The following is a 10054-nucleotide window of genomic DNA, read 5'->3' as shown; positions in this document are numbered from 1 at the left end:
GAAGGCTATCTACCTTGGGCACCACCAAGGAAGTAGCATGAGAAGTGGAACTAAGTGAAGTCCACTTCTCCTTCACCAAATCTTGAAGTTGAGACTCTTTTTCTTTAAAAATAATGGATTTATGAATTTCCTCCTCAAGACCAGTGGCAGAATGAGGGCAAGAGTTAAGATCTTTATGAATAAAGAGAATTTTTTTCATAGGATTTTTAGTACTAAAACAATTCTCTTTAATCACAAATCCTTTAGAGGATATTTCTTCCTCTTTACTCTTCCCTGCACAAAGCTCTTTCTTTTTTTCTATTTCTTCTTTTGTTTTGATTTTCATTTTTCTTCTTCTTTTGTGTTTTCTCATGTCTTCTTTCAATTTTTCTTCTTCTTGTTTAAGAATTCTCAACTTCTCATCTAGGATAGCAAGTTTAGCCTCTCTTTCAATTTTCTCCTTCTCTTTTTGAAAGGCCTCTTGCTTCTTCCATAGTTTAAGTGATTTTAGCTCTTTTGTTAAGTAAGAAATGCTTTTAGGAGAGCTATCACTTCCACTATAGTTGGATTGTTGAGACATTTTAAACAACAAGATTTTTTTTTTCTCTTCACACAAAAATAGATTTTAAGAAAATAATATTTTTGAAGTGCTTAGACTTGGCACTTAGAGGTCTAAGAGTACAAATTGAACTATGGAGGGAGGTGAGCTACTATCGAGCCACTTAATAACCAAGCCTCTTCAAGTAAAAATCTCTAAACCCCTTTGTACTTTGCCTTGCACAAAATGTTTTCACAAAGTTCTTTTCAAAAGAAAAATAACAAGCAAGTGCCTAATGTGTACAATTAAGCAATGCAATCAAGACTTTGGAAACATAAATTTCTTGAAAACATAAATTGCTTAAAACATAAATGGCAGAAAACATAAATTGCTTGAAAACTTAAATGACTGAAAACATAAACTAGACGTTGAAAGCAAGTAAACCTAAGTGAGAGCTTGAAAGGTACCAAAGACCTTCAAGGACCACTCTCACAAGTACTACACGTGATTAGCTATAAGAGTTCTTAAGGAGAGATGGAGATACACCAAAGGCACTCCAAGACACTCCTTAACAAAGGCCTTGTACAAAAATTTAGAAAGCAAAATTACAAAGAAAATGAAATTCACTTTTTTTCTTCAAATGAAATGCAAATTCACACTCTAAATGAAATGTAAATTCACACTCAAATGAAATTAGTGGCTGCACCTAATTTTAAGAAAAACAAATTAGCCACTAATTAGAAGCAAATGTTAGTCACGGATTTTGTAAGGAGAAGTAGGTTTTAGAATCAAAAATTTCCGTCACTAAAATTTGTTCTAAATTTTCACAAAAAAATTTCACAATTAGCTTTGTTCTTTCTTGCTCCAATTCAGCCACCAACTGCAGCCTCACAAAGGTGTTTCACTCCTTTTTTTAGAAGTAACCTTGAGGTTAGTCACTTCTAGGTGTATTCAAGAACCTTGCCACCAAGAGAGAACAAACTCCCTAAGCAACCACCAAAGCCTTCAAGTAGATATCCCTTGCCTTGGCCTCCTACACCTTTTAAGAAGCACTCAAACACCTTCAAGACTAGAATATTAGTGCTAAAACTGAAAATGAACAATTTAGAATGGCTACACCAAGTGGTAGAAGAAAATGAGACAAGACTAGAAAGAGTTCCACAAATTGACAAGCAAAAATTAAGGCAAATTTGGAAGCTAGCACACACAAGAGTATCCTAGGAAAGGCACTAGAATGGATTACAAAATTAAAAGCTAAGATTATGAACAAAAACAAGACACAAATAGGTGGCTGGACCAACTAAAAATGTAAGCAAAAATTCATCAAAACCGAGAGCAAATTTAAGCAAAATTTTCACTCCTTTTGGCTTTTTCTTTCTTTTCTTTTTAGTAAAATATTTTTCTCTTATTTTTCTTTCAATGTTCAGGAGTTTTAAATGCCTTTTGATCACTTAGGAGTCTCGGTTTTAAGGTAGAAAAACTGCAGCAAAATTGGACACAAAACAAGAGGTGTTCACATGCAATTTTCAACTAGTGCTACACAATTTTGTACTATTTTTTTGTCAAATTTTTAAGCACTCTTTCTCTTGTTTTTCTAATGCATTTAAGACACTCACACCTCTGTTTTGGTTCTGTTTTAATGTTCAAAAATTTCAATAAGTTTCAGCCACTCAACAAGACACAAGAAACCTAATAGGAGTAGTGTTTAACAATTTTTTTTTTGACAAACTTTTAACAAGACATAATAGAAACCTAACTCTAGGAAATTTGCTAGGACTAATAGCAAATTAAGAACTCAATGATGTAAAACAAAAGCATATATGGTGAGGTACAGATTCAATAAGAAAATTCCACAAAAATTTCGGACTCAATCAACACAACACAAAAACTAGGTTAAAACAAGCTAGTCTAGGAATCAATGACATTCAAAGGACTACACATGACTCTAGACAAAACATATGATTCAAAAACAAAAACATACACTAAACAAAATCAATGTCCAATCACGGACTCATGTATAGGAATAGAGAAGACTCAAACAAAAATCAAAACGCACAAGTATAGGAACCTAGGCGCACCACAAATTGATTCAAGAATAAGGAACAAGCAAAACTATGAATCAATTACTTCATATGTGACATAAGGATCCATCAACATATTTATTAAAACTAGATCCATGCAGCAACACAAAGAGACATGTAAAAGGAGGAAGATACAACACGGATTCAAGAACAAAAAGTTAGAAACAAAAACCTCAAGAGCACTAGGCTCTAGATACCAAAAATGATGGAACTAGGTGAGGAGATTGATGATTCCTTCACTTGCTCCATGCTTAGGACCGTGAATGCTATTGAGGTTAAGACTCCAATGACTCTTTGAAGCTCCTTGAAGTGTTCTTCAATGGAGAAGAAGCCTTGAAGTGGCTCGGTTACTCCTTAGCTTGAGGTAGAAGCTTAAGGAACCAAGGTAAGGTTGAAGCACCTTTGGAGAGAACTTAGGAGAGAAAGTTCTCTTCGGTTTTTGTGACTCTTGATTTAGAGAGAAAATTCAGATTTCATTTCTCAAATTGGTCAAAAGTGTTTTACAATCAAAGAATTACAAGTTTATAGGAGTAGGAAACTTAGAGAGCAAGCTAGTCTTGACCATGGTTCACTAGGAACCATGGTTGAGTCTAGATAAACCGTCCAAGGTCAAGAGGCTTGGAGAGCAAGCTTCTCACTTGGCTTGCTTGGTAAGCTAGCCAAGGAGAAGCTTGTGCTTCAAGCTTCCAAGCTTAAGAAACTCCATGAATTTTGTCCAAGTGTGAACACAAGTGTTCACACAAGTGTGAACACAAGTGTGAACACACTTCTAAGGTGGGTGGCTTCTTGGAATTAATTTACTCCTTTTGATTTGAAAATGGTTAATTTGGTTTAGTTAGGTTCATTCAATGGGAATGGAACCTAGCTAAATCAAATCTATGAAAAATTAGGAGTAAAATGAGTCCAATATGAAAAATTTAGCCTAGGACCACCTTTGGCTAAATTGCTAGGAGCACTCTCTAGCTTACTAAGGACACTCTCTAATTTGCTAATGCCACTCCTACTAGAAAACTAAGAAAAGAATGTATTTCTAGGTTAGGTTAAATGGAGTCAAAGTGTCCAAGTAACCTACCCTAGAATCAATATACAATAGCTACTAAAAAGGGAAATAAAGTGCCTTACAAATACAAAGGCAAAAATAACCTATACAAAAGAAACTATGTACAAGATATTTACAACATATGAAAAAGGTCTTCAAAATCATCCCATTCCTCTTGGTTCTTTTAATGTATCTCCTCTTGGATTCCTTGGCCTTGGCCATAGTCTATCAGAAGTGTTTAATCAACCTTGGCTGAGAGGATGTCTCGGGAGGGATTTTGAATTTTCATCCTTAACCGAACAAGGTAGCTCGGGAGGGAATCGCTTATTCTTCCTTGGCCGAATAGTGATACTCGGGAGGGAATGAAGTTTTCATCCTTGGCCGAGCGAGAGTGCTCGGGAGGGAATTGCTTATTCTTCCTTGGCTGAGTAGTGATACTCGGGAGGGAATGAAGTTTTCATCCTTGGCCGAGCGAGAGTGCTCGGGAGAGAATTACTTATTCTTCCTTGGCCGAGTAGTGATACTCGAGAGGGAATGAAGTTTTCATCCTTGGCCGAGCGAGAGTGCTCGGGAGGGAATTGCTTATTCTTCCTTGGCTGAGTAGTGATACTCGGGAGGGAATGAAGTTTTCATCCTTGGCCGAGCGAGAGTGCTCGGGAGGGAATTGAATATTTGACAAAAGAATTCCGAGAAGAAGCCTTGTTTCATTGATGTGGTACCTCGTTAAAAACCTTTTTTCGGGAAAACCTCTTTTCACAATTTTATAAGAGGAGAAAACCCAGAAAAGGAAAAGAGTGTACCGAAACAAAATTACATGATATATTAACTAAAGTAATGTTTCAAGTGTGTTGCATTCTAGGTGCGGGGTATGACCTTCCCATTGAGTTCTTCTAATTTATAAGCCCCGTTCTGTAGGTTGTGCATTATGCGGAAGGGGCCGTCCCAATTGGGGGCTAGTTTACCCTGAGCTTTATCCTTCCTTGCTTCCTCTATAACTCGCCACACAAGATCCCCGGCTTGAAACTCCCTTGGTCTTACTTTCGTTCGAATTTTCCTTACTGCCCTGGTTCGGCATGCCTCCATATTTGCGAGAGCTTGTTCTCGAACTTCTTCCACCAAATCCAACTCGATGTTGAGTGCTTCTCCATTGGCGTCCTCATTGAATTGTGTTCGTCTTAGCGAAGGTTCCCCCACTTCAACTGGAACCATTGCATCTGTGCCATAGGTTAGCCGGAAAGGGGTTTCCTTAGTTGAACTCTGTGGAGTGCAGCGATAGGCCTATAGGATTTCAGGCAAGTGGTCCAGCCAGGATCCCTTGGCCTGTCCGAGTCGTCGCTTTAGCTCCTTCAAGATGACTTTATTTGCTGCTTCGGCTTGCCCGTTGGATTGGGGTGCTCTACCGATGTCATCTTGTGCTTAATACCCAATTCGGTCAGAAATTCGTTGAAGCGTCGATCGGTGAATTGCAAACCATTATCTGTTATCAAAGCATATAGGATTCCAAAATGGGTGATGACGTTCTTCCAGAAGAACTTTTGGACATTGTTGGCCGTGATGGTGGTCAAGGCTTCCACTTCAATCCACTTAGTGAATTGGTCTATTGCTACCACTAGGAATTTCACCTGCCCTCTGCCCGGCGGGAATGGGCCTAAAATATCCATACCTGAAACGGAGAATGGCCATGGGGTAGTTATTGGGTGAAGCTCTTCTGGAGGTTGACGTGTCAGAGGTCCATGTTGCTGGCACTGCCTGCAGTGTTGCACAAACTTGGCACAATCGGTCGTCAGGGTGGGCCAGTAATAACCGGCCTGAATGAATTTTGCCGCAAGAGTCCGACCTCCTAAGTGCGTTCCGCACACTCCTTCACGAACTTCCTGAAGAACATAGTTCGCCTGTTCGGGATTAAGACATTTCAACAGGGGGTGAGAAATGCTTTGTTTATACAGTTCTCCGGCGATTAACGTATACCGAGCAGCTGTAGTCCTTATTTTCTTAGCGTCGAGGGGATCCTCGGGCAATTCGCCGGTCCGAAGGTAGTTTATTATGGCGTCCATCCAACATGGGCTTTCATGATCAATCTGCAGACATTCAGTTTCATTGATGCTCGGTCTTAACAGCTCTTGCTGTATCATGCTACGCAGATGGCTAGTTTTCCTACTACTAGCTAATTTGGCTAGCTGGTCTGCCCAAGTGTTGCGCTCCCTGGGAATGTGCGTGACTTGGACATCTTCAAAGTTGCTCTTTAACTTCTGAAAAGCATGAAAGTACAACAACAAAGTTGGTTCTTTGATGTGGAAAGTGCCGCTGACTTGCCCTGTCACCACTTGCGAATCACTGAAACATTGGATTTTAGTGATGCCGAGGTCAGTTGCCAACCTGAGCCCTGCGAGAAGGGCCTCGTACTCTGCTTGATTATTAGAAGCTTTGAATCCGAACCGCAGTGATTGCTCTATTCTCATTCCCCCTGGGCCTTCCAAGATGATGCCGGCGCCGCTGCCCTGTTGGTTGGATGATCCATCTACGTGCAGCGTCCATACGTGCGACTCGGGGTTTACTGGTGGTGCAAATTTGTTGATGAAGTCGGCCATGCTCTGAGCCTTGATGAGTCCCCTTGGTTCAAAACGAATATCAAATTGTGACAATTCGATGGACCAAGCGACCATCCTTCCAGCCAATTCGGGTTTTCGCAGGACTTTGACAATTGGACTGTCCGTTCGGACAAGAATCCTGTGACTCTGGAAATAGTGTTGGAGACGCCTGGCCGTATGAATGAGAGCTAGAACAGTCTTTTCGAGATGTTGATATCTCGTTTCAGCCTCTTGTAAGACTCAGCTGATGAAGTATACTAGCATCTGCTCTGTTTTCTCTTGAACTAAAACAGCACTGATAGCTCTGTCTGATACCGAAAGGTATATTATCAAGTCCATCCGAGGGTCCGGCTTAGCTAGCAACGGTGGAGCTGCTAGTATCGTCTTGAAGTTTTGGAAAGCCGACTCACATTCGTCGGTCCACTTAAACTTGGTGGCCTTCTTTAGTAGGGACATAATAGGTCTAGATTTATCCGCCATGCAAGGCAAGAACTGAGCCAGGGAGGCGACGCGTCCCGCCAAGCGTTGCACTTCCTTCACATTAAGAGGGCTTCTCATATTGATGACGGCTTGGCACTTGTCAGGATTGGCTTCTATGCCTCTATTTGACAGCATGAAGCCTAGAAATTTTCCACCGGCTACCCCAAACTTGCACTTAGCCGGGTTCAATCGCATGTGATGCCGCCTTACTTCGTCGAAGATTGTTTTTAGATCTTTCAGATGGTCGGTGGCGAAGTTGGACTTGATCACTATATCGTCTACGTAGACTTCCAAACATGCCCTAATCTGCCGAGAAAAAATCTTGTCCATGAGGCGCTGGTAGGTTGCTCCTGCATTTCTCAGGCCGAACGACATTACCTTGTAACAGAAGTTGGCCGAATCTGTGATGAACGCTATCTTCGCTTCGTCCCGGGGGTACATCGGTATCTGATTATACCCCAAATAAGCGTCTAAGAAACTCAGTCTTTGATGGTCGGCCGCCCCGTCCACCAATTCGTGTAATCTGTACACATCCGCCACTTTCCGTTTGACTTCTTGACCATCACCACGTTGGCCAACCAAGTGGAGTATTTGACTTCTCTGATGAATTGTGCTTGAAGCAACTTGGTTGTCTCCTCTTTTATCGCCTGAGCCCTCTCGCCACCCATCTTTCTTTTCTTCTGAGCAATGGGCTTAGCGTCTCGGCACACCGAGAGTCGATGGCAATGAAAACCTGGATCGATGCCCAGCATGTCAGCCGCAGTCCAAGCGAATAAGTCCAAATATTCTTGTAGGACCTGCTTAATATCCCTTGCATCTGCTTCGGATAGCTGAGAACTCAGGAAAGTAACCTGCTCCTCATTTCGCCCCAGCTGGAAAGGAACAGTTGTTTCAATTGGCTCGACCCTATCTTCATCTTCTATTCTTGGGTCTAGTTCTAAGCCTTCGACTGACTTTTGCCAAACAACGTCGCCAATCACGTTGACATCCCGTCTCGGCTTTGGCATTGGCAGTACTTTCAGATTGGCAAAGTAACACTCGCGCGCTGTCTTCTGATCGGCATGCACGGTGATCATGGTCCCTTCTTCTGAGGGAAACTTCATAGCCAAGTGCGGAGTGGATACAATGGCTCGGAGCTTGTTCAGGGAGGGTCTGCCTAACAGAATGTTGTACGAGGTGTTGGCGTTTACAACCACGTAACGCACTTTAATCTGCCTACGTTGGTCCTCCCCGAAGTAGGTGTACAAGTCTATCGTCCCTCGAGTGTCCACCCGTTCACCCGAAAATCCTACCAAAGGTTCGTCGTAGGGTGTCAATTCCTACTCCGGAATGCCCAATTGCTCGAATGTCTTCCAGTATAGAATGTCCGCCGAACTCCCCTGATCGACCAAAGTCTTCTTCACGATACAGTTATTGATCTCTACACTGATAACCATGGGGTCATCTTGTACTCGGTCGATGCCTTGAAAATCTCGGTCAGTGAATGTTATAGGGGGCATACGAATGGGAGATGCCTTTTTTATAGCGTTGATCGATTTAATGGCCCTCAAGTGTCTCTTTCGGGCCGAAGATGAGCTTCCTCCTCCTGCAAAGCCTCCGGCTATGGTGTTTATGACTCGTCTGGGCTGATTCCGGTCGCGTTGACTGGTTCTATCTTGGGACCTACTACGCTCGCGGGATTGGTTCCGCCGGGGCGCTCGATCCTGATTCTCCCTTCGGTATTCTCCCCTACCCGTACGGTTGTCGCTCCTTTGGTTGTCTAACGATTGAACAAAGCTTTGGAGGTGTCCCACCTTAACAAGATCTTCAATTCGATCACGAAGGGCAGAGCACTCTTCAGTAGTGTGCCCTCTATTTCGGTGGAACTGGCATGCTTTTGTTTTGTCGACGCACGGTGGGGTGATGGCTCTTTGGGGAACGGCCAAAACCTCAGTGGCTAAGGCCTGTTCCAACACCCTAGCCCGGCTGGTGTTGAGTGGTGTGTACTGTAAGTACTTCGGCCCCCTGCTGTTCTTATCACGATCCGACATGTCTCTAGGGCGTGGTCTGGGTGGTTCCTTATAATGCTCATTCTTGGTGGGAAATAGGTCCGATCGGTTTTGGCATCAAAACTCAGCTAGTTCCTCCATCTACATGTACTTGGTGGCTCTTTGCCTCAGGTCGTCTAGATCCCAGGGTGGTTTCTTGCACAGGGCTGTTGACAAAGGGACCTGGTCGTAACGCTGTGGTCAAGTGGTGCATCGCCACGGCCGGGTCCAGATTCCGAATGGATAAAGTCATTTTTCCGAATCTCTCCATGAAGGCTCTCAGAGGTTCTTTCTTCTCTTGGCGTATATTGACCAGTGCGATGGATGTGAGTTGATGAGGCCGACTCGTGGCAAACTGTATCACGAAACGAGAAGACAGGGATGTGAACGAGTCTACCGAGCCGGGTGGGAGTCTCGTAAACCAATTAAGCGCCGGTCCTTTAAGCGAGGTGGGAAAGACCTTGCAGAGGATAGCATCATCGTCCGTGTACAGGCCGACTTGGGTGACGAAAGCGTCAAGGTGTTCCTCAGGGTCGACGGTTCCATCGTACTTCTCCAGGACCAAGTTTTTCCAATTGTCGGGCAAACGGGCCCAGACAATATTTGGTGTGAATGGTGTTCTTCCTTGTCTTCGTTGCTGATCAAGAGTAGTGGTTGTTACCCCTGGTGGTGGTCTGGGGTCTCTTGCCTCCTTATACCACGCCGAAGACTCCCCTTGGTCCCGAGTGGAAAGCGTGTTCGGGATGTCCTGGGATGGGTGCCAAGTCCGATTGTCACTTCGGAGTTCTGCATTCTCTTTCCTCAAGACTGACAGCTCGTGAGCGTCCTTCTCTCGGAGTCTCTCAAGTTCCATCATTTCGGCCTTCAATTGTTCGATAGCCGACGATGGATTGGGTTGCTGGGATCGCTCTACGTATGACTCCTCCATTCCTTCCTCATTCTGGTTAGTTTGTCGCCTTGGGTTGTCTCGGGGCATCCCGAAAGGGTATTCGGTTGCGTTATCTTGTTGACTCCTTGTCAATACCATCTTGCTTCAGGGTCGAGAACCGTTTTGGTTTCAGCCCCACGGTGGGCGCCAAAATGTTCCTGCGTAAGAACACTCCTCTTGCACTACAAGAAATTCGTCATTTTGCGGCGTTTTTTTTTTTCATATTGCGGCGGTTTTCGCCCCCCTCAAAATAAATAACGGCATTTTATAAAAACGCCATAGTTACGTTCGCCACTAGCATTATACGGTGATTTTTACCAACCTCCGCTACCTTTTCCATTCTGCGGCGTTTTGTTTAGCGAGGGTTTTTGACCTCCTCAATTTGAATGATGTT

At 43.4% G+C, this 10054-nt stretch overlaps 1 protein-coding gene across 1 annotated transcript; it reads right to left on the bottom strand.

Annotated features, from left to right (window-relative positions):
* Positions 1 to 4492: 4492 nt before the first annotated feature.
* LOC145953384 (uncharacterized) lies at positions 4493 to 6300 on the bottom strand. Its single transcript, XM_083067324.1, has 2 exons — positions 5038 to 6300; positions 4493 to 4915 (listed from the first exon to the last, which is right to left on the bottom strand). Exons 1-2 carry the CDS (start codon positions 6298 to 6300, stop codon positions 4493 to 4495), a joined length of 1686 nt encoding a protein of 561 aa, XP_082923450.1.
* Positions 6301 to 10054: the final 3754 nt, after the last annotated feature.

Source organism: Cajanus cajan, chromosome 11 (assembly GCF_000230855.2).
Source record: "Cajanus cajan strain Asha chromosome 11, NIPB_CcT2T_4, whole genome shotgun sequence".
NCBI lineage: Eukaryota > Viridiplantae > Streptophyta > Magnoliopsida > Fabales > Fabaceae > Cajanus > Cajanus cajan.
Note: the sequence above shows the minus strand (reverse complement) of the source record. Positions and strands in the feature narration are given on the sequence as shown.